The sequence below is a fragment of the Conger conger genome, chromosome 12 (genome assembly GCF_963514075.1).
Source record: "Conger conger chromosome 12, fConCon1.1, whole genome shotgun sequence".
Classification (NCBI taxonomy): domain Eukaryota; kingdom Metazoa; phylum Chordata; class Actinopteri; order Anguilliformes; family Congridae; genus Conger; species Conger conger.
This window is the reverse complement of record NC_083771.1, coordinates 27666917-27691131: the sequence shown is the minus strand read 5'-3', so window position 1 is coordinate 27691131 and position 24215 is coordinate 27666917. Positions and strand designations below refer to the sequence as shown.

The 24215-nt window shown below is 43.6% G+C and overlaps 3 protein-coding genes across 3 annotated transcripts; 1 reads left to right on the top strand and 2 right to left on the bottom strand.

The window, feature by feature from the left end:
* Positions 1 to 460: 460 nt before the first annotated feature.
* On the bottom strand, positions 461 to 4014 carry LOC133142125 (iron-sulfur cluster assembly scaffold protein IscU-like). Its single transcript, XM_061263128.1, has 5 exons — positions 3858 to 4014; positions 1755 to 1868; positions 1401 to 1511; positions 1203 to 1281; positions 461 to 1054 (listed from the first exon to the last, which is right to left on the bottom strand). The coding sequence occupies exons 1-5, from the start codon at positions 3957 to 3959 to the stop codon at positions 963 to 965; spliced, it is 498 nt and encodes a 165-aa protein (XP_061119112.1). The 5' UTR covers positions 3960 to 4014; the 3' UTR covers positions 461 to 962.
* A 4302-nt stretch (positions 4015 to 8316) lies between these two features.
* Positions 8317 to 16846, top strand: rnf185 (ring finger protein 185). The gene is made up of 7 exons (XM_061263035.1): positions 8317 to 8464; positions 11168 to 11385; positions 12700 to 12718; positions 13054 to 13166; positions 13689 to 13743; positions 14524 to 14641; positions 15059 to 16846. The coding sequence occupies exons 2-7, from the start codon at positions 11207 to 11209 to the stop codon at positions 15154 to 15156; spliced, it is 582 nt and encodes a 193-aa protein (XP_061119019.1). The 5' UTR covers positions 8317 to 8464; positions 11168 to 11206; the 3' UTR covers positions 15157 to 16846.
* A 1168-nt stretch (positions 16847 to 18014) lies between these two features.
* Positions 18015 to 20860, bottom strand: LOC133105567 (uncharacterized). The gene is made up of 2 exons (XM_061215749.1): positions 20639 to 20860; positions 18015 to 19351 (listed from the first exon to the last, which is right to left on the bottom strand). The coding sequence occupies exons 1-2, from the start codon at positions 20766 to 20768 to the stop codon at positions 18747 to 18749; spliced, it is 735 nt and encodes a 244-aa protein (XP_061071733.1). The 5' UTR covers positions 20769 to 20860; the 3' UTR covers positions 18015 to 18746.
* Between the last annotated feature and the right edge of the window lie 3355 nt (positions 20861 to 24215).

Below are 24215 nucleotides of genomic sequence, written 5' to 3'. Positions count from 1 at the left end.
AACTTTCATTTTTACCCAACTTTGTCAGCAAAATTTGTAACAGCATATGTGAAAACTTTTGTGGGCTTAATATGCGCACTTGCCTTACAGGTTTTTAAGAGCTACACAAGGCTAAGTGAAATCAAACACACAGCTGCCCCCTAGTGGATGATGTAGCTTACACTTAAAATAGCCTCCTCAGTTTGTAAGACCACGTCATGGATTTCATTGATATAGATGACTAAATACAGCGTAAACGGCATAAAATCAACTGAAATGATGGTTTTTAATAATAATTATGTACTATATGATGGGTTTCAGTCAGATACATGTGCAAAGATTGTCACATATGTAAATAAGTGCAGATATGTTCATGTAAAAAAAAAAAGTTTTTTAATTAAAAAGGTTATTAAATTATGGTAATGTCCAGCGGGGAATATAACAGGCTTTTCTTAGCACTGGAATCACAATAAACACACAATTACTCTGCTCATAACTTTATTTTCAAAAACAGCATTAAAAGCATTGCCCATCCAGAAAGAGAGCTGAAACATCGGGATGTGAATACAGGGAAGCCTGAATGTTACTCACTCTGTTCTCATACTGCAGGTGACAAAGGAATGTGATGATAAAACATGGCTTTCGCCAACAGAGAGAGAGTTCAAACAGAGGTTGAAACTCTGGCCTTATAGAACACCTTTTTGCATAACACTGTCCCGTGTCAAGTCCCCTCAGACGGTACATCAACTAGACAAGACTAAAGAGGTGGAGCTTTGAGGCCCTCACATTGTGCGTTAAGCCAACAGGCTAAGAGTGGAGCTTCAACACCCCCAGGTTGTGCGTTAAGACAACAGGCTAAGAGTGGAGCCTCAACACCCCCAGTTTGTGCGTTAATCTGACAGGGAAAAGGTGGGCGATCGATGCCCTTGGCCTCTAGGAGGACATGGGAGTGATGGGGATGTCGAGCACTGCCCAGGGTGGTCTCAGTTGGCAGCTTGGGCCACAGACTGCTCCCTTGACTGCTGCTTCATCCTGTAGTCTGCCAATGCAGCCTTTATTGCATCTTCTGCCAGCACTAAGAAACAGAAGGAACGGTGAGACTCAACACATGCGGGAAAGCAAACGCTGAAAAACAGGACAATCAGAACAAACCCAAAAATAAGCTCAACAATAATGAAGCAAATGTACACGGCAGTAATTAAAGGAGTAGGAGATGTCTGTACTTGAGCAGTGCAGTTTGACTGGAGGCAGGCTGAGCTCTTTGGCAATCTGGGTGTTCTTGATCGTCAGAGCTTCATCAATCTATAGGAGAGGAGAGGAGGGAGGGGGGAGAGAGAGAGAAAGAGAGGCGTATGGAAAATGTGCATTACATAAAAAATAAAATAAAAATGATTAATCATGTCAAAATCTGTGCAACTTACAGACTTGCCCTTCACCCATTCTGTGACCAGGGAGCTGGACGCAATGGCAGAGCCACAGCCGAACGTCTTGAACCGAGCGTCCACAATCTTACCCTGTGCGTCAACCGCCACCTGATAATCACACACAGGGATTCAATATTCTGACCCCACCCCTCCACCTAACAATCACACACAGGCATTAAATATTCTGACCCCACCCCTCCACCTAACAATCACACACAACCTTTACACAATCTTACCTCCTTGCCTCTGTAACAAATGCAGACTAGATTATGATGCATTAGTCTTTAAAAAAGCAGGACACAGGTCAACATGCAAATAATATTCCCCGAAGTCCTGCATCTCAGTCCATACCTGCAGCTTCATCACATCTCCGCAGGCAGGTGCGCCCACCAAGCCGGTCCCCACGTTTATGTCGTTCTTGTCCAGGTTCCCCACATTCCTGGGGTTCTCGTAGTGGTCCACCACCTTCGAGAGAGGATGCCTTTTGTTACTATCGCTGACTGATTGAACCTATTGGACCATTTAAGATGTATACAATACTGCACTGCAGTTATTAGGCTATATATATTTATTAAAGGTACAAAAGGTCATTTTAGACTTCTAACGGTCAAGAGAGGAATTGCAGCCACAAACACGTTCAAACCACAACACTGTTTATCCCTCCCCCTTCTCTGTGAATGCGCTGACATGGAATTGACTGTGGCAATTAGAACCAATTTTCAACCAATGAGCTGGAATATTGTACAGCTATACAATGTTTTGGTAGAGTGCCAGCCCGTCAACTGCATATTTTGAAACCCGAAATTGAAGGTCTATAAACACAGCCAGAGGGTGAGTCAACATGTCAGTGAGCCTTTTTCAATGATTGGAAGGGATTTACAGTGGTCTTGTAACAACGTCTTAACACACAATTTTACAGATTGTAAAATCATTGAGATTAACAAATACACACACACCATTGTGCTCCTCCATTACAGTTACAGTAATGGCCTTATCTACCCGTGCCCCAGTGATGACCCTTGCTGGGGCCCCGCCTACTTCCCGTTACACAAGAGACGCATTGAGATTGCGCAATATGCGAAATAAATTTAATTTGCGCAGCTCTGCGCTTGTTCCCATTCTGTCGAGTCACTGTGAACTCGGGCATTTTAAACAGGAAACGCTGACAAAAGTCACAATGACAATAAGCCAAACTCAATTACCCAAAGATTTTAAATCAGATCAATTCGGTACATGAGCAGCATGCAACCATCTTTAGGCAAACAAAAATTTTGTTTGTTTTGGACAAAACCAAAATACCTACTCAGTGCAGAGCCAGGCGCTTCTGACTCTGTGAACACCCAATTTCACATGAGGCGCCCCAAATACCCCCTTTATCCTTAAACCCAAAATAGCATTATAGTTCGTAAGCTGAAGAAGCCCCTTTCTCCCTATCTTCGACTCCAAGCCCGCCCAGTACACCACGGCAAGTTAGGAACATCGTACTGCACTGCACTACCATTACATTACCAATTAATACACCTTAACTGCTTAACTGTAACCTACCGAATCTACTCTACTTTTATTTCAGTCAAACTGCAGCCTTCAGTTTTTATTTAAAAAAAAAAAAACATTATTTCACGTAGCTATTTAATCCATTCTATAGTTAAATTAAAAAAAATAACGAATCGCATGTTTAGCCTACTAAAATGACGCAACCCTGTGACCGGCTGAATGCCTTTATTTGAAAGGAAAAGCGAGGATGGGATCCGGAGTAGCATCAGCTCCTAAAAGGGATAGCTTGTTATTAATAATATCCGTGTGAACAAATACTGTCTGTGCTAATCGGAAACAATAAAAGTGGGAAAAGGTCCGGAAAGGGTCTTTACTTTACGACCAAACTGCTACTACATTATTTAGTTAAATTCGCTATCTTTAAAAGATCACCAAAACTTTTTAAATGATCTAAAGGTCGACACTATCAGATAAAATGAAGTGCGTATATCCTAAAGTTACATCATAAACTACGCACTTGTAACATCGCAAACTGCGCGTACTTGGAACACTGCTACAACGTCTTAATTATACGCCTGCTAATGTTATATAGCTACCGTTACTTGTTATGCAGACCCATTTAGCCAAGTTCAGCATTCAACACATGTAACGATTTGTAAACGCACCTTCTCCAAGTTAGGCAAGTTGCTAAAGGGCTCTGAAAGGTTTTCTGTTGCAAGACCGGTAAACTTAGATTTTTACACAAGTAACGCAATATAGCCCATCTTTACCAACGGCCCGTCCACAATGTGGTATAAGTAATATTGTCACCAATCACCAATCGCAATTGAGCACCATCCTTGGGACAGTGAAGTAGCTAGCGTACACTATCGCAAATGAAAGGCAGCTAAGGGGTTACCTAATGAAACGAAAGAAATTAATACTCTAGTATACAGCAGTTACAAAAAATATTTGGTTTACCTTCTGATGGTAAGGACCCATGGACCGTATTTCTGGCACCGACAACCTCCTGCTCAGGAAGCCCAGAGGGGCGACAGACGTCTTCGCGATTCTGAAAGCCATGTTCTCTACTGTCACTGTGTGTCGCAGATACAAACATACGTAGCTATATAATAACTGCAGATTGTGGGAGGGGCCAGGCTGTGACGCTTAGGAGCTCGCCAAACAGCCTCTAGGCAACTGCGCATGCTGATTGCAAAAGAGCTTACAGAACTCAATGTTTAAAACTACTACTCTTTAGGACAGGCTGCGTACACCTGCTGGGGGTACCTGCTACCTATCAGCAGCTGATGTCCATCTGTATGCTGCGTATGCTGCTTCCTATTTGAATGGAAGATATTATGAAATATACTCAATGGCCTATTAGGTCCAGGTTAATGCAAATAGTCTACTTCTCCAAACAGTGAATGATGTGTCTGCAACTCAATATATAAACCATACTGACCAAACATTAGAAATCAGCAAGAAGTGTGATAATCTTCTACAATGTGTAGCAGAATATGCAGCCCGTGGTCTTAACAGCCTGTCCATCAGCTGCTGATAGGTAGCAGGATGCAACCAGAACAAAAGGATGACAAATGGATGCGAAACCAAACGAGCTGCTATAAACCCTATATAACCCTATAGGGTAAATCCAGTATTGAATAACAATTGAGCCTTGCCCAGCCATGATGGCCTATCATTCTTGTAATAATAAATTTCCTTTAAAACTTACAATTTTTGAGTTGTATGACCTTTGATTATTGATTATTATTAAAAAATATTATATGTCTATTATATGAATATTATAAGTATCTGGTCTAAGTATTCAAAAAGGCTAAGGAAATATATTAGCACAAACAAAGGTTTTGTATTGGTATATTCATTCATTCATTATCCGAACCCGCTTATCCTGAACAGGGTCGCAGGGGGCTGGAGCATACATTGGGCGAAAGGCAGGAATACATGCTGGACAGGTCGCCAGTCCATCGCAGGGCACACACACCATTCACTCACACACTCATACCTATGGGCAATTTAGACTCTCCAATCAACCTAACCTGCATGTCTTTGGACTGTGGGAGGAAACCGGAGTACCCGGAGGAAACCCACGCGAACACGGGGAGAACATGCAAATTCCACACAGAGAGGCCCCGGCCAACCAGGATTCAAAACCAGGACCTCCTTGCTGTGAGGCGGCAGTGCTAACCACTATTGGTATATTTTGAGTTTTTTTTAAATCAATATATCAGTGGTCAGAACCTGATACATACATGCTCAAAAAAACATATATGTACACTGCACTTTAAATAGGTTCTGCAAACTTCTACATTTTTATTACACTTAACATATTTGAGGCAATTGGTTGCCTTAGATGTTTAAATTCTGCTAACTCTGTTAACTATTTTGTAGTGTAACTAATTTGTGATCACCGAAAGTTACCCTTATTTGTTGAAAGACAATCTGTTTTGTGCTTTTTGTAAACAAAAACAAAGGCTTTCATTTCACATTATTTTAAGATCCCTAGCATTGATAGACATCAAAGACAAAGACATAGTAGACAAGAGAAAACTCAAAATTGTCTTCTCTCAAAGACACCAACAAATCTCAAAAAGTGCTGAAAATGTAATAAAGCATAACTTTGTGTGTTCGTTAGAATGTATTATATGACAATCTAAATATCTTTCCAACCAATCAAGTTCTTTCCCTTTCCCCTATCATCCTTCCTTTCTTTAAATCAATTCTAACTTCTTGGATGCATAACTCACAGGTTGAGTGATGCAAGGCTAAGGATACCAGAAAAGAGCAAGTCCCCAAATAATAAACACAACTTATAGCCTATGGCTGCAAGGAATGAGGAGAGGAAGAATAGGAAGCCAGGACTGCAACAAGAGAACTCTTTCCCCATCTAGTGGAGGGATCTTTTCACTGAAAAGCCCTGGAATTGTACTCAACTGACTCATTGAAGCCCTGACAAGTAACTCACCTGGGTCTGGGCCTTGGTAATAATCTTTTTAAAAAAGTAACAAAGAATAATCTAAAAGGGTTCCCAAAGTTTTGCACAGGGCAAAAGTCGTTTTCCATTTTTATATCATTTAAAAACAGTAAAATAAATTGGCTTTACAGTGTTAAGTGGTATCTTTAACTGTGTGTTTTTTGTATCCATTACCAGTCTTGCAAAGGTCAATTACCATCAGTCTATCTTATATTGATAGTTCTTTGGCTTTTCCCATGCTAATGGATGACAAGGGATTTTGCATTTTTATACTCTAGTGAAACAGGAAGTGAAGGAATGACACAATATAGTTCCTCTAGACTGAGATTAAATAAATTTACTAAAATTGTATTTATTACTTTGTTTTATTATATTTGTAATAATTTTCTTGGATGCCAATCATTTTGACACCTATGGTTTTGAGATCACTTAATAAAAAACATTGAAACATGAGAATAAATGAAATGAAAGTATATATTTTTCCCATATGTTGGAACATAATATATAAATTATTATCTGTTGTTTTTAATATGCAGCTTTTTTTCTTAATTTTTATCAAGGGTGCCAGTAATTCTGGAGCTGACTGCACACACCATAAAAAACAGACCAGTACCTGTAAATAAGACCAGTACCTATAGTGCATAGTAAACATAACAGGTCTAATACTTCTACATTACAATAAGCAGGGTACTGTTAAATAAAAGATGACACAATTGATGTGACTTGCAATACAACGCAAATACACAGGGCAATATAAATCTTTACCGATAAATGTCTTGAATGGACAGGAGATATTTTCCGCCATCTTCACTATCCGCTACCGGGTCCTGTGTTCTGAGGCCTTGCACTTCCTGTACCAGGCCAGGGTACAGCCAGTCAGGCCACTCTCAATGTGGTTAGGAGGAGGGGGACGGCTGGCTTTGCTCATTTTCTTCGTAGAAAGTGGAAATGCTGTTTTGCCTTCTTGGCTAGGGTTCAGGGTCCAGTTAAATGGTAAATGGTTGGCATTTATATAGCGCCTTTATCCAAAGTGCTGTACAATTGATGCTTCTCATTCACCCATTCATACCACTCACACACCAACGGCGATTGGCTGTTATGCAAGGCAACAACCAGCTTGTCAGGAACACTTTGACACACCCAGGGCGGGATCGAACCGCCAACCCTCTGACTGCTCTTACCACCTGAGCCCCGGCCAGTTAACGTCATCTTCAATGTATACACCAAGGAACATGCTGCTGCTGACCCTCTAGAATAGATGGTGGTGCGGTGCTGTGCAGTGGGGGTGGACAGCGTGAAGAAGGACTTCCTGAAGTGAAGAATCATCTCTCTTTTGTTTCATCTACCTTAAGAGAGCTTTCTGTTATTGCACCAGGCTGCCAGCTGTTCCACCCCCTCTCTGTAGGCTGATTTATCATTATTGGTGATAAAGCCCACAACTGTTGTGTCACCAGTGAATTTGATTATGTGATTTGATCTGTGCTTGGCAGAACAGTCAGCAGTGTGAACAGAACCCTGGGTACATCCGATGCGCAGTGTGATGACACTGCAGGTGTTGTCCCCAACTGGTTCTGTCTGAGGTCTGCTTGACGTTCTCACCTGCTTGTTCCTGGATCCCTGTAATTATTTTCACTGTCTCTCATACACATTAAATTATTGGCATGTCACAAAGCATGTTTTCTTTCTCCAGCTTTACGACTTTGCTTTGAAAGGAGTCGACTTTACCAGCCTGCCTGTTCATGCTTTCAAGAGGGTTTTCAGGGACTCTTTATGGATGTGGTTTTCTTTGGCAGTGCTTTCCACCGACTCCAATCTGTGTGGATTATTCTTGCATCGTATAATTTCCATGGCTGCAAGCAGAACACAATTAGGCGCAGCTAGACTGTAAATACAATTTCGTGTTTTAAATGCAAGTGTGGTTCAGACATTATTTAACTACCGTGACTCTGTTAATATCTGGACATCTTAGTGTGGTGGTCTTTAACGGTTTGACATGGAGATTACATTTCTGCGTAGTTAAATTTCGCACCCAAATATTTTTGGAAATAGCTATTAATTGCATTACGGACGCAAGAGTGCTTCTGGTTGTTTTAAAAGTTTGACTTATGTGGCTACTAGCTACTAGTTATTTGGCCGAGACAGACTAATATGTATACGAGTAACTTGCACATCGAAGTTACGTGGTTAACCTGGTGTAAAATCCATCTTGAAATTAACAGCTACCAGCTGTTTCAAAACATAGCTTGGACTGTCTTTTCAGCAGGGTAGGCTAGCTGGCCATATTCAACTTCGTGTACATCACTAAATTGCAATACGTAGCATCATTTAATGCTTAATTTCTACGAAGTCGCAGTACGAAAAAAGTGCTACAACGCCATCTTTAGCAACAACTACCACACGACCCGGGTTCCGCGGTATTCACGGAGCTAACACGGGACATGTAACTGTTACGTCACTCGGAGTTAGCTTCCGGCTGCTGTGCTGTTGCAATCATATGAAGACGCAATAGAATCCGGAGAGACTTGGTTAGAAAAGTCTAGCTGTCGGTAAAAGGAATATAACATCTGTCGTCTTGTTGGATGATAACATTAAGGTAGGTTTTGTGTCTTTCCTTTGATTTTAAATATAATGTTAGTGAAATAGCAATCAGTTGTATTGACAGTAAACTGAATGCTAGTGAGCGATGGCTAGCAAACTGCTCAGGTATGTAGCTAGCAGGTTTAGTTCGCTAGCGTGGTGAGGATATAATGCAGTTGCAGTTATTTCGCTGACTGATTGAGACAAATGAAAGAAGTAGCCAGCTACCCCAGATTCCAACTACCTTACTGAGCTATATTAGCTAACGATACGTCCACGTACGTTAGCTAGCCAGCTAGGTAACATGAAACCATTTGAAGAATAGCGTGTCTTTTTGGAACGTCCGTGTTCTAGAACTCCATTGTGTTTAATTACTAGTAATTATTTAGATCGACCGATCATTAGATTTATATAGCGCTTTTCTAGACACTCAACGCGCCTACAGTGATTTGTACACCAACATTCGAATGTTCAGTTAAGAACATTCGAATCAAATGTGTCATCTTATACCTCAGAGAGAACCTCGTTCTTACCAAATCCAGTAAAATCTGTTACCCGAAAATAGTATTTTTCTTGAGGTGGTTTTATAGCTAATTCTGTCATACACTATTGTGCTGAAATCCGGTTGGCCAGTCAACAACCGATAAATGGTGTAATTTGGATCGCCAGCTCACGTTAGATACTGTAGCTGTTACGTTTAATAGGCGACTGCTTTAGTTGACTAAAAGTGTTGGTCTTTGAGTTTATCGTATTTCCAGTAGCCTGTTCGTGGTGGGTGGTGTAACTTCCATGTCCCTCGCTCGCTGTGCGCTGCAATCTGTTTGGGACAGGTTCCCTTCTCATCCTTTTACTGGCCAACATTGAGACTTCAAAAATGGTGTTTCCAAACAAAGGCGTACGTATGGGGGTCCTCGTTGAGAAAAGTTGTCGGAACTTCGTATCCTGGATTCTGGTTATTTATGTAACGAAATAACTGCATTGTATGGTATACTTTTTAGTATAGTACGTTTTGACGAATATCCAATTTAAGAGTGGCCGTTCAAATTGTGTAATCCACCTTACTATCTACTGCTGAAATACAGTGAATTTATACCATGGTCAGGGTGAGTGCTCCATTCTGATTTGCTGGAACAGTTGAAAACTGATAACTGACACACATAAGTAGTTTAAGTTAAATGGTCTGATCACCTGTCTAAATTCTTCGGCTGCCCTCTCTCCTGATGATACTAGCTGTCCCAAACGATTTACCAGTTGTCCATGAAGTATGTTCTTGTCTGCTGTATGTTCTCATCTCATCACATAGGTGCTCAGTTGAATGAAGGCAGCTTTGCTACAATTTAAAAGTATAGCTGCTATTTGAAGCAAATTGAGTAGATGGCTAGCTAGTATGTATGTATCCTGTGAGACCATTTTACCCAAGATGAAAATAAAATTTTAATACTTAGTATGCTGGCTTCCTACTTGATGAGAATGAAAGGAACTGGAATGAGTGTGGTTGCTTAGACACATCTAGAGTTTGGGCTATTTGCTGAAATCGTGAGGAATCCTGAAATAGGCTAACATTCCCATTGCATTGTAAATTGTTGTTTACCACGGGAGTGCAGTGATCATTTTCCAGATATTAGTCTGATGTGTCTTTAGTGTACTTTCTTGCTTAATAGGCTTTAATTTTGAATGCAAAATGTCCAAATGTCTTAAAGCCTGGGGGGCGAATGACCACGGTATAAACTGGTTAATCGTACTAGGAGTTGTGTGGTTATATAATTTTAATAGCTACACTAAGCAGAGGCACAGAACTACCCAATGCAAAGCAGAGGCACAGAACTACCCAATGCAAAGCAGACACCCAGGACAGGACAGGGGCTCTCATGTAACCATGGAGATGACACTGTGTAGCTCTGTTGCCCTCTGGGTGGAAACCGTATTTTGACGATCTCAGTAAGATGAGAGACGTCAGATTGATTGCCAGTTAAATATACAGCTAACCTGTCACATTCATGTGCTGTTTTCAAGGATTTACTATCATTTAAGAACTTACGGGTTTGATGATATGCTAGCTGATATACAGCTCTCGGGTCAAGCAGGTATGCACAGGTTATACTGATGGGGTGTCACTTATTGTATTAGATATTGTATTGTTGTACTTGGGGTATTCTAGCTGCCAACCGTGGTATGCTAGTTTGTAAATAGATCTGTATGGTCACGCTAGGACTTGGACTCTAGGGTCCTCGTCACACTTGTTCCTGTGTTCGATCTGCACTTCGTTGTATGTCGCTCTGGATAACAGCTTCTGCTAAATGCCTTGTAATGCGAGAGTGTGTGAGTGAGAGTGTGTGAGGGTGTGTGAGTGAGGGTGTGTGAGTGAGAGTGTGTGAGTGAGAGTGTGTGAGTGAGAGTGTGTGAGTGAGGGTGTGTGAGTGAGGGTGTGTGAGTGAGGGTGTGTGAGTGAGGGTGTGTGAGTGAGAGTGTGTGAGTGAGAGTGTGTGAGTGAGAGTGTGTGAGTGAGGGTGTGTGAGTGAGAGTGTGTGAGTCGAGTGTGTGAGTGAGGGTGTGTGAGTGAGGGTGTGTGAGTGAGAGTGTGTGAGTGAGAGTGTGTGAGTGAGAGTGTGTGAGTGAGAGTGTGTGAGTGAGAGTGTGTGAGTGAGAGTGTGTGAGTGAGGGTGTGTGAGTGAGAGCGATTGAGAGAGCAGTGTTTTAAGCTGTGGTTTTTCCCGCACAGGTCCGGTCTCTTGCCTTCAGCTCGTGCGTAGCGGCGGTAATGGCCAACGCGGCCCCTCCAGCCCCCGGTCCCGCCCCGGCGGACACCCCCAGCCCCGGATCCGGCGTCGGCGGCTCGTCCACGAGCGAGGCGGGCGGCCAGGACAGCACCTTCGAGTGCAACATCTGCCTGGACACCGCCAAGGACGCGGTCATCAGCCTGTGCGGCCATCTCTTCTGGTGCGTCCCAGCTCCCGCCTGTGCCGCTACGCCAGCTCAACTGGCCATTAGGCCCTTCACATGCTGGAGAGTGTTAAATGCTTTTAGTGTTTTCGCCTAATGGGTAAGGTTGGAAAAAGGTGCATATTGCAGGAAGTCAGAGTTTAGTTTTTTTGATGCGCGCATACCTCTGTCCGTGATAACTTTATCAATTTTAATAGCTCAGTGTGTACTTTGTACATATTCCACATTCTAACAGCTGGGTCTGTACTGTGTACATATTACACATTTTAACAGCTGGGTCTGTAGTAAAGTTGCTGAGGGCCTGCCTTGTAATGAAACCTGCAGCAATTGCCTGAGCCCCACCACACACAGTCTATATATATCACAGCAGCACACACACATACGCACAGCACTGAGCCCTGTCCTGACTGGGACACGTTTGTTTGTGTGGAGATTCCCTTTGTACTAAATCCTTTTACAACTTACTAAGTATCCCACACTGTTACCAGACCTGTTTTCCTTGCTGTTTGCACCTTTAATCAATGTAAGATTTTATTTCGAGGCAGGTTTTTTGAAATTGTGAAGAAGTTCAAAGGGTAGATGAAGCACTTGGTAATAATTAGACAAGATATGGCCCTGCATTCAACCAGCAAAATAAAGCAAATTTTGCTTTTGCCACTCGCAATTGGCCGCTTTGGAACACGCTAGGTTGTGAGGTCATGTGAGGGATTTGTCCCGGCTGCTAAAGCTATTGCTACCTCTCCTGATGTTTAAGGAGCTTAATGGATTGAGGGGGGGAAAACAGAATGGAAGGCGAGTCCTCTTGTATTGTCCCAGGATGGTCAAATGAGCAAAGACAAACCATTTGCGTGACTTCATGACCTTGCTTGTTCCAAGATGGCTGCGTACTAGTGCCGAAACAAGCGAACTTTATTTCTAGCAAATACAGGTCACTTTTTGATTTGCATGCAGTGCTTCATAAATGTTCATTATGGGCGATACTGTATACATATCAACATGTACATCATAGTACTTATCAATTGATATAACTTTACTGGTATAGTCTGGTGGTAATTTCTCACACTGTAAAATAAAGTTCAGCCAGCTGATTCAGTAGCATAGTAATAAAATAATTGTTTACCATATATTTCAACTTTAGTGCAGCCCAGTTCTGATGGTTCTGTACAGGGCTGACTCCCCTCAGGTGATTACCAGCTGTGATGACATCACCAGTAAGTGTGTCTGTGCTCTGCCCTGATTGGGCATTCTGCGTGTAAGACACTAACAGCTAATTTCCCATTCTGTTTCCTCTCCTGCTCCCGACCACCCCAGCTGGCCCTGTTTACACCAGGTGAGTCCCACTTATGCCCCATTTCATCACCTGGGCCCCGCCTCAGGGACTCTTCACCCACCTGCCCAAACCTGCCAGTGGCCATTTTGAGAATGTTACTATCAGAGGGGGTAGCTTTCAACACTGAGATTGCTGAGGTTCTCCGGTAGTGATTTATGGGTCATTGAATGAAACATTACATTGTATTACCTTTGTATATCTGCAGTTGTTTAAGATATAAACCACTGCTTTAATCAACAACAAGGGAGTGGTGTGGGTGGCTAATTGTTTGACCAGTTTAAAATGGTGTTTGGTGGTGCAGTGGTCTAAATCCTGTCTGGGTGGGATTCCTGCAGTGGTTGGAGACAAGGCCAAACCGGCAGGTGTGTCCCGTGTGTAAAGCCGGGATCAGCAGAGACAAAGTCATCCCTCTCTATGGCAGGGGAAGCACCGGGCAGCAGGACCCACGGTGAGTGTGTGTGCGTGCGTGCGTGCGTGCGTGCGTGCGTGCGTGCGTGCGTGCGTGCGTGCGTGCGTGCGTGCGTGCGTGCGTGCGTGCGTGCGTGCGTGCGTGCGTGCGTGCGTGCGTGCGTGCGTGCGTGCGTGCGTGCGTGCGTGCGTGCGTGCGTGCGTGCGTGCGTGCGTGCGTGCGTGCGTGTGTCTTTGTCTTTGTGTGTGTGTATGTGTGTATGTATGTGTGTGTGTGTGTGTGTGTGTCTGAGAGTGTGTGTCTGTGTGTGCGTGCGTGTGTGCGTGCGTCTGTGTGTCTGTGTGTGTCTGTGCGTCTGTCTGTGTGTCTGTGTGCGTGTGTCTGTGTGCGTGTGTCTGTGTGCGTGTGTCTGCGTGCGTGTGTCTGCGTGCGTGTGTCTGCGTGCGTGTGTCTGCGTGCGTGTGTCTGCGTGCGTGTGTGTCTGCGTGCGTGTGTGTCTGCGTGCGTGTGTCTGTGTGCATGTGGGTCAGTCTCCTCACATTTGTTGTCTTTGGGCTGCAGGGAGAGGACCCCCCCTCGACCCCAGGGCCAGAGACCGGAGCCAGAGAACAGAGGCGTGAGTACTGCAGCTGCCTCATATTTACCTGACCTTTCCCACCTTCCCCACGACACATCCGTGACCCCGCAACCTGGCCTAAAATGACCCTCAATCCCGTTTTGGGGACAGCTAGCGGGCTAGTACTGGGTGCTGACAGCGTGCGCGATTAATCCGACTCTGAACTGTATCCTTTCCCACCTTCTCCATGTCTGTGACCCCGCGACCTGGCCTAAAATTACCCTCGATCCAGTTTTGGGGACAGCTAACGGGCTAGTACTGGTTGCTTAATCCGACTCTGAACTGGATGCTGTATTCTGTGTCATCCCGTGCGATTAAGCGGCGCAGCGCCGTGTCGGAGACGCGGCGCTGGAAGTAGCGTGCAACGCTGGCGTCGGTGTTGCGCTCGTGTGTCTGATGAAAGCCTTACGTGAGGTCGGCTGCGGCGTAATTCATTAAGAGACCAGCCGCTCCCTCCGGGCCTCGTTAGACGCCGTCTCTGTGGGGCCCGAGCCACAGCCCACTGTAACTGACACTTTGTGTCTTGGATTGCATCAGACGTGCTTCTGTCTCTTTCCTTTTTTTCTTTTCTTTTTTTTTTTCCCTCTCTGTAATATCTTCAGTTTTCTGTGTGAGAAATGTTGTGCTGTGTTGTGTGTTTGTGTACCCTTTTACCATTGACCATTTACCATTTACTCAGTCTGCTGGATTATTTGATTACACAGTTTGATTGTATCTGAGTGCATGTGTGGATGAAATTTGCTTACCCAGGTGTTCCCATTTTTTTAATGCGTGTTTTAGGGGTTCCAGGGTTTGGGGTTTGGTGATGGAGGGTTCCAAATGTCGTTTGGAATCGGGGCTTTCCCATTTGGAATCTTTGCCACAGCGTTTAACATCAACGATGGGAGACCACCTCCAGGTACCGTGCTCCAGGGAATTATGGGTAGGACTGGGAGGTTGGCAGGCTGAGAGCCCAGTCTGCAGGTGTATCCCTGTACTAGAGCAGGCAGTCGGCCAATGCAAACTCACACTGCTTTGAAATGAAAATGAGAGGAGTGGTCAGCTTAGGAAAAACCTGTAACACGAGTAATGCCTCCAGAGAGTATTGCAGGTAAAGTCTGAGTAACATTTAAGCATCATGCGAGTAATTTCCCCCAGTGAGTAGTAACATGGGTGGTGTGTAAAATGCGCATTTAGCATTCAGGTAGCATAGGAGTTGTGTCAGTAATATGTGAATGACACAGCTAGCACACGAGTAAAATGTGAGTAGTGTGTTATGTGCGTGTAGCGCGTGTGATTAGCGTGTAAGTAATGTCTGCGGTGTGTTCCTTTGCAGCCGTTCCTGGGACGCCCCAGCACGTCGACGAGCAGTTCCTCTCCCGCCTCTTCCTGTTTGTGGCACTGGTCATCATGTTCTGGTTGCTCATCGCCTAGACGACCGGCAGAACTGGGGAAACGCGGACACGAGAGGAGTCTCTTCACTTTTCCCACGAGGTGGAACGGGAAAGATAATCACTCGCCGAGATGGGAACGGAACGTCTCTCCTCTCCGTCCCTTCCTGTTCTTGTTTTTGTTTTATGGACTGATGCATGAAATGATGAAACATGACTGTGGCTATACCGTGTTTTAAAAGCGGCAACTAGCAGCCCTCCCTGGGGGCGCAGGAGGGCCCTTTGGAGCAACGCGTTGCGAGATGCAGGATCACCTAACACGCGGAGGCAAAGCCCTGTTGTTTTCTTCCCGTTTGACGGTGTTTCCATTGGAAAGCGAAGCCGGTTTGAGAAATGGAATGTTGCTTTTGACTCTGTAATTATAGCCCCTAATCAAGCACATTTAATAAACATAGCCTCCTGCTGTCCCCTGAGAGAATCCACATGGGGCCTCTAAGCCAGTCAGAGGCCAGCATACTGTGTGCCGAGAGACACAGCTGATTTCTCTCCGTTTTTGTCTGTTCCAGAGCAGACCAGATACTTTCACCCTGTAGACCCCAGTAAAATGATTGTGGATTACAGAAAAGAAACATCTAATTTCACCAATATTCATAAAACCTTTTCCTTAGATCTTAACATTTTGTTCATTGACATTTTGGTTTTTTTCTTTTTTTCTGGGATCTATGACTGACATTTTAATGCCATTTAGAGTTGCTGTATTTCAGAGATGTGTGTGTGTGTGACCCAGGTCTGGTGGAATAACCAGTTCCGTTTTTTCATCCTAAAGTGGGTCTGGGCCTAATTTAGTGACTCTAATCTCTGGGCAGAATAAGGATTGTTCTTTCATCTTTGAAGGGGGGAAAAAAAAACGTTTGGACCCACCGACGTCCCACCGACGTCTACTTGGGAAATTCTATGGCCCCTGGGCAGGATATGATAAGACCTCTCTGCTAAAGCATTTCATCAAGATGCTCCACTCGGCAGCCCACGGTCTGCCAGGTTTTATGATTTTTGTCCTCAGGGTCCAGGTTACATGCTTTGAGCATTCGGCTGTGTGTAAACGCTTCGCATGGGTCACCACTTCTCTTAGTTTTTATTACCAGAGTTCTCATTTATAACGGAATGGTTATATCATGAGCAACTTAGTTCAAGTCTGGTTTTTGGAGATTCTCTTTCCAATAAAAGCTGCAATGCAGAGGACGGCCAGCAGAGGCCAGTGTTTCCCCCCATGAGTAGAGCCCTATAGAAACGAGTACTGTGGGGAATAGGCAGGCTGTATTGTATCTTATTTAATTATTAAATAATACTTATTAATTTCTTCATTTTATTTTTCACTAAGTTGTGATCAGATAACAGTATTTTCTTCATTAATACCTATGCAATGTCTCTTATTTTCCCTCTCTAAATTAGTTTATTCTTTGGATCATTAATAGTACTGTGCTGCATAATTAAAATGTTTTAATTTGAAAACGGCATATTTCGGTGAAAGTGCAATCATTGTAATTGGTGTAAATGAGGAGTACGTGGGCGTGAGGGTGATGAACCAAGAAGTGAATGTGTCCAGGCAGATTGGTGACCTGAAGTTGTTCCGTGGCGGTTGTGCGAGTGAGAGATTGAACTCCTGTGGGGGAAAAAACACCTGCTGACTAAAACTGTATTTTACCTGTCTTAGAAATAAATCTGTTTTCATTCTTTTGGTGGTTGCATTCGGTTATCTTTGGGGCCTTTTAAAGGTCCCATGTTCTACACCTTTCCAGTGTTTTATTATTTTAGGTCCTGATACCCATAACACGTTTGTGTGGTTTTAAGTACCAAAAACTCTATCCAGTTTTACATGTCCATTTTCCAGCAGCTCTCAAGCTTTACCAAGAACAGACTGTTTCAGTGACTGTCTTTAAGGCTCATTATATCAATGAACCTCTGTTCTGATTGGCTGGCTAGCTCCCCAACAAACTGAACACTGTCAGTGGGCAGCACTTGGATTTCTTCCAATTTCTTTTGAAGGTAAGACATGCAAATAGCATATAGTTGTGATGTCATAAAGTGACAGAGGTCCAAATGGCACAATCCCCAAATCTGCACGATTTCAGCACAATTTCTTAATACAGATTGTGCCTTTTGATACTTTCAGTGTTTTTACAGCACCTACAACTCCCTTATAATCCTCCTAGCAAGTGAAATGTCATCTTTCACAATATTGGACTTTTAATGAAAGCAATGATTCCTGTTTCAAGTGAATACATTTTATTTGAATGGCTTAACATCGCAGTCCTGTGGTTTTGTGGTTTCTTTCTCTTCCAGATATGGGCTGTCAGCTTGGAGGGAGCTCTCCCTGGATCCCATAGCTGCCACATACTCCTCAACAACAACTGATCAGCCACAACATTAAACATTAAAACCACCTGCTTAAACCAGTTTTTTCATTATTAAGAATGTATAAACAGTATAAACTTGATATTTAATTATAAGTACACAAGTGAATTGCATAATATATTGGTACGTACTGGTGTTCATGATGACGTCTATCTTAACAGATGCTCCAGGACCTGTAGAATTTCTCATTAAAAAAAAAGAAAAAAAGAACACCTGTCATTTAAAAATGCATGGCATCTAATCCTACATCAGTTTCACCCTTCTTCCCTCCGTTGGAATTTCATGGTACTGCATGTGGTGAAACCTTTGCAGGAATAGATGCCATGCATTTTCAAATATGGCAAAAATTCTACAGGTCCTGAACCATCTGTTGAGACGTCATCATGAACACCAGTACATACCAAGATATTTAAATAACAACATTGCACCCCCCCCCCCCCCCAATGAGCTTATAAGACATTTTCATTTAAAAATGTTACTTTTGAATGCAATTCACTTATAATTATCTGCGTATATAAGTACACATGTCATAAAATGAAATATTAAGTGTTTATAGACAAGTTTATCCTGTTTAAAGCATTTTAATCATTTTAATGTTGTGGCTGATCGGTGTATCGATGCGTTTTACAGTAGTTTCATAGCATGAATGCACATCATTTCTCCAACTGTATCACATTAAGTTGGTATTAAAGCAAATGTATGTCCAATTCCGAAACTAATATGGAATGTTTAACCATCTGCAACTGCAGCCACTTTCATGCATGAACCCCACCGCCACTACGTCCACCGTTCTCCCAAACGCGTGGCATCGCCACCCTGCTGCTTGCACACAGCAGCCTCCAGGCACAGCTCACAGAGTTGAGTCAAAGGAAGACCCTCTACATACAGCAGTCCATAGGTACCTGATTGACCAGTGATGAAAGTCAGAATGCAAAACAACTCAACCTTCCTGTACCCAGGAAGAGGCAATCGCCAGCTACACATCACCCTATGCAGCAACCAGCCAGTCGGAACTGGCACGGAACCGGCAACTGGACAAACTACAGTCTGGAGTTGGCACAAATAAATCAAAATCACCATTGTTCCAGATAATTATACAACATAGGAACTTTTATTGTGTATTCCAAAAAAAAGTACTGAAATCTTCAACTCTCAGGGATGGTTGCTTCATCATAAACTACTGGGTGTGTGCTTATATATGTGGTGTCGGCAAGTGTCCTTTCACATGAACTCCACCTCGAACATGATCTGCTGCATCCTCATTTTGGCCTGGCAGCGTTTCTGGGGACTGAGTCTCTTCATGGCGGGAGCCAGGCTGAGGAGGAAGAGCTCGTCCTCGTCGGTGAGCAGGTCTCCGCTGTCCGCCCGTTTCCTCTTCCTGTACGCGCTCCTCCCCGCAGGGCCCGTGGAGGGGCCGCCCGGGGGGAGGGGAGCGACGGGGGCGGAGGCGGGGACGGCGGCGGGGCCGGGCGCGGCCGGGGCCAGGGCGCGGGGCGCGGGTATGGGGGTCAGCTGGGTCACCAGGGCCAGCTGCGTGAGGTGGGCCAGCTGGGGCACGGCCAGGGGCTCCAGTTTGGGCAGCCGTCTGGGCTCCAGCTTGGCCGGCAGGTTTAAGAGGCGCTTGTCGTCGCCCTCGTCGGACGTTGTGCTGTAGTCCTGCTCGCCCGCCCTGCGCTGCCGGTCCCTCACGAACGGCTTGAGGAACTCGAGGAAGTGCAGGAAACGCCACTGCCTGTGAGCCGCGCGGCCCGCCCGGGTCCGATCCAGCTTGATCTCCTTTATGTACCGGTCCCGCAGGTTCTTCCACTTCCTCTTGGCCTCGTCCGCTGCTCCCCCCAACCAATGCACAGGAAACAGAATTATTGACAGAAACAGGAGACCCAGGTCAAGCAGCATTCAGCATCGCAGAAATCTCTCTACAATCTTCACTGGATTGTCATCAGATGACCCTCAGGCGTAATAATAACCATAACACAATCATTGTAGTTATCATCATCACCCATATAAATTGTATAGGGAGTTTCTGAAACCAATGAACCAGAGTAATTTAGTAAAATAAAAGGTACAATAGGTAAGATTTTTGTGTGAAAACATTGTTACAATACCATTGTAAATCCCTTCCTATCATTGAAAAAGACTCACTGGCATGTCCACTCGCCCTCTCCCTGTGTTTATAGTCCTTAAATTTGGGTTTAAAAATATACAGTTGACGGCCCGACACTCTATACCAAAGCATTGTATAACGTACAATAATTCAAGCACATTGGTTGAAAATTGGTTCTAATTACCACAGCCAATGGCGTTTCAATGTCAACGCGTTTACAGGGAAGGGGGAGGGATAATCAGTGTTGTGGTTCGAAGGTGTTTGTTGCTGCTATTCCTCTCTGCCGTTAGAAGTCCGAAATTACCTATTGTACCTTCAAGTCTAAAAAATAAGTAGGCCTATAATAAATACCTAATAAAGTGCTCACTGATTGAAATAATCCGACAGGTGAAATCCGTGTGGTTGTACGCTGATTGTGTATTGTGCAGTTGGTCACCGAAATTAAACCAGGAAGAGTTCATAGCCAATGCAAATGGTAATGAGCTAGAACTGTATTACATTATATATATATAATGACAAAACAACATGACTGATAGATTGGCTGCAACAAAACCCAGCATACACAGTGCAGGACCGAATTTGAAAACCGCTACACTGCTACAAATCGGTAGGAAATAGCCTACCGGTTTGAATTTCGTTTTGTCTGTATTTTCTTTTGTTCTGGTTGATATGGCAAGAGTGGACATCAGCCCTAATACTTAAGGTTGTTAGCGTCAAGAGTTCCTGCCAATATCACACCTACTCTGAAGGCGGTATCACAGCCCTCTGTAAGCGGGAACAACATCGCGTCTCTTCTCATGTTGCGCATGTGCGCCGATTCCACCACAAAATAAGCGCTGCCAAATGGAACAATACCGCCAATCAATAGATCGTTAAATAATGTCAATGCATCGTAAATGAAATGGTTAAACAACTAGAAATATATCTTTGTTATAGGAATTAGCTGCCTGATATGAGAGCTAGCAGGCTAGTTAATAACAGGTATCATAGTTAAGCAGAGCCTACTAACCGGACAGCCCCACTAAAGCGCCGATCTTCCGCCAAGCTTCTGCTTTCCTGTCAATGTTACGATATATTGGGAGCGTAGAATTATAAAGCTCCGGGTACTCGTAGACCCCGAGGATCAACTTCTCGTCCATTTTTCTTTGAGAATTGAACTTTTCCACTTTCCTCTTGTGTGACTGTTTGCGCGTCGCTACGTCACAAAGCGGCGCCGCGGAGGCTGCATTTTGTGGGCACGTGTTGCCGCCCCCACTCCCTCCCGTGGCGCGTTGCCGCGTCCCAGCGTCTGTGCCAAGCGCAGCACTCTGGTGTTGGAGAGTTTGTCCGCCTGCTGGGTTTTGTTCCAAACGATTACCTTCGTTTTCAGTTTTTATTACAGCTCTATAAACTACACTGGTTCACTCCTGTACTTGAACATTTGTATTTAGGATAAACTTGAAGTCTGGAGTAGTAGCTGTTGCTTATGCATACTTCAGATGACGATACAAATTGGGCTAATTAAATAATTTGCGACACAATCCTGAAACGGATCAGCCCTTGCGGTGCACCACTGATCTCATACCCAATGAATAGAAATGTACCCTTACAGACTATAGGATGTACTCCATGCTAATATTCCCATGAAATTCATACAAGTTATGAATTATGGCTCACCTCTTCTCTGCCAAGTTTGATTTAACCTGGTATTCTTATTCTTCAATATTTAATAACTGAAAAACTTTGATAGGATGGCACCCCGCATCACTCCCATGGTGGAGTAACAATGGGATTCATACATTTGATGATGTAGTGGGTGTGAATGGCCTTTGTGCAATCCAGGGTATTTATCAATCAGTTAGGATAGGTGGTAGGTAGGCCTCTCCACTCAATTTCATATAAAATCCTTATCATATCAAATAATCATGACTGACTGACTGAGATGACTGACTGACTAAAAATGTGTCAATCAAGTCATGAATGACATCTGCTATCCACTCAAAACTCTATTGAGCCCTGCTGATATGGTCTCTGTACAACAGACCATAGATTATGTTTTGATAATAACTGTCAACCCATCGTTGTTTTGTGCATATGTAAGGATAAATTGCAAACTGACCACAATATATTGAATGCATTTGTGTACCAGGCAGATATTGAGGCATTCAGTTGCTCAGGACTTTTGTTTCACTTTCCTTCCGCTCCATTGCTTTTAAAGAGGGCAACAAATAGGCACTAATTGTATGAACAGTCAGATGATTGTGAATGTCTATGAGAATGTAACAAAGTTTAATTGCCGGTGTTTCACTTCTTTCAAATTGGAGACCTTAGTCATAATGGGATGCACCAGACTATAACCCACCATATGTATTTATTGTTTTAGTTCCCTTAATTTCTGGTCAGGAAAATTAATTAGACATTGCATTTATCTACAAACTCATTTAGGTACCTTATCTTTGGTTATGTTCAAGTATATTTAATTATGCTACACACATACACATATGAACATATTTTCACACACACAAACACATTTACACCTAAATACGTATATTCACAGAACAAAACACATACACATATTGAAATGCATGTGCACACATACACCAACAAATACACAGTACAGACAGCACTAGCTACAGACATGAACATCATTGTATTCACTTGTGTTCCCTCATCTTTGGATTAACAAAAAAGGGTTAAAAGGGTGCCTTGTGAACCCCGGCCCTTTCCCCATAGACAGGGGTTGGATAGCCTGCCATGGTGCCGTTGCCCTCTCTGCAAAGCAAAATATATGAAAGTAGGGTGGCCTATCTGCTTTTATCTCTTCTTTTTTGTAAATGCTTTTCATACAAGAAATAGATAGATATGTTCCCCACCTACTAAGTTTTGTTATTACAATGTTGTTAGCTTGTTGGATGGATGTTTCTGTGTAAGTTGCGCAGAATTGTGCAGGGCTGCTGTTAGTGCTGGGATTTAGCAGAGCCACACATAGCGACCTCACAGTGGACCGTGCACAGCAGCCCTCAGAGACGGAAGGATGTTCCTGTGGCTTTTTCTCCTTCATGCTGGGGATTTTACGCCTTTACACCTCAAATATGCTTTTCAATAAGAGCAGCTGAGAGGATTACCTCATATTAATCCCCTGTAATGGATTTAGCACCATTTGAACCTCCACAGACAAGATAAGCCTTGTGCCTTTGAAACTCACAAAGACTGGTGATAACATCTCCTCAGCCTTAAAAAACTATACGTCAACAATCTGCTGGCTATTAAACCTCAGTGAATGGGACAAGGACATGTTTATTGTTATCTGTTTTCTCAACCCCTTTATCTGTAGAGCTTAGGATAGATTTTGAAAATCCATTAATTCTTTGATAAAAAAAAAAAGTCCTGTATTACCTCATATGAAATCAAAGGATTTGATGAAGAATAAATGCTATCTGAAATGGCGTTGGCTTGGAGTGGCTATGGCTAAGCGTGTGGAGAAGGTGAGAATCTGACAGCATGACTGCACTTCATTGATAAGGGCCCTGTGTCTCAAGTTTCACAATTAAAGTCTCACTATAGGCTTTCTCTCTCCCTCTCTCTCTTTCTTTCTCTTTCTCTCTCTCTCTCTCACACACAAGGAATTTACAGCTGGATGGATGATGTTGCTGTACAAGCCACTTTGGAGCTACATTAAGTGTATTTTTGTTTCTTTTAACCACAAACCTACTGTACATGATTGCCCCAATAGCAGAAATTATTAACCTGGTAGGTAATCAGAAACGTCTATGAATATCAATAATATTGCTCAGTGCCAATTGAAAACATACAGCACAGTAGGATTTTAATAATATCAAATGATATAAAGAAACCTCACAAGGTGAACTGTCCAGGTAGATTGCCTCGTGATATGTTTGCGCTGAAACTGCAAAATAAAAGCAAGCATTTCTGAGCACAGGGGGAAAGGTGCCTGTGAAACAGAGCCGATCGTTTCATTTCCAGAGAGAAGTTTGAGAATGAGAGCCTTCGACCAAAGCCTAATCCCTCCCTCCCTCAAACGAGCGACTGGCATGCGCTGATAAACCCACTGTGTAAACCTGGCAAGCACCTGAAAATCGCCCGGGTTCATCCCCAAGTCCACCCCTCTAATACCGCACAATCTTTCCCGCTCTAACACCACCACAATGAGGATTTTAGCACTTCCCTACCCTCATTTAGCAGAGCGAAATCAGATTTCCTTTTTGGAAAAGCAATGAGGTGAGATTAGTCCAATCTCACATCCTCTCTAACCCCTCCACAAAACCGCCCAGATTAGCTGGAATTTACTTTCAACCTCTTTATATTTTTCAAACTATAGGAGGATTATGATTTTTTTTCTTTACTTATAAGAAGCCCAGAGCTCGCTCTTTGTGTAAAAAAGGGGAAGTGGACCCAGACTGAGGGTGGGTCCGGCCACATACTGGGCAGCTGCACAGTGGTAGCACGACTCCACGGCGTGCTTGGCGGCGATTTCCCTTCCCAGAGAGCCACATTCTGCCGCACATGCCCTGCAAACTGGGATCCAGTTTTGGAGTTGGTGTTGTTGTTGTTGTTCTTGTATGTGCGAGGGCAGGACAGAGGAGGTC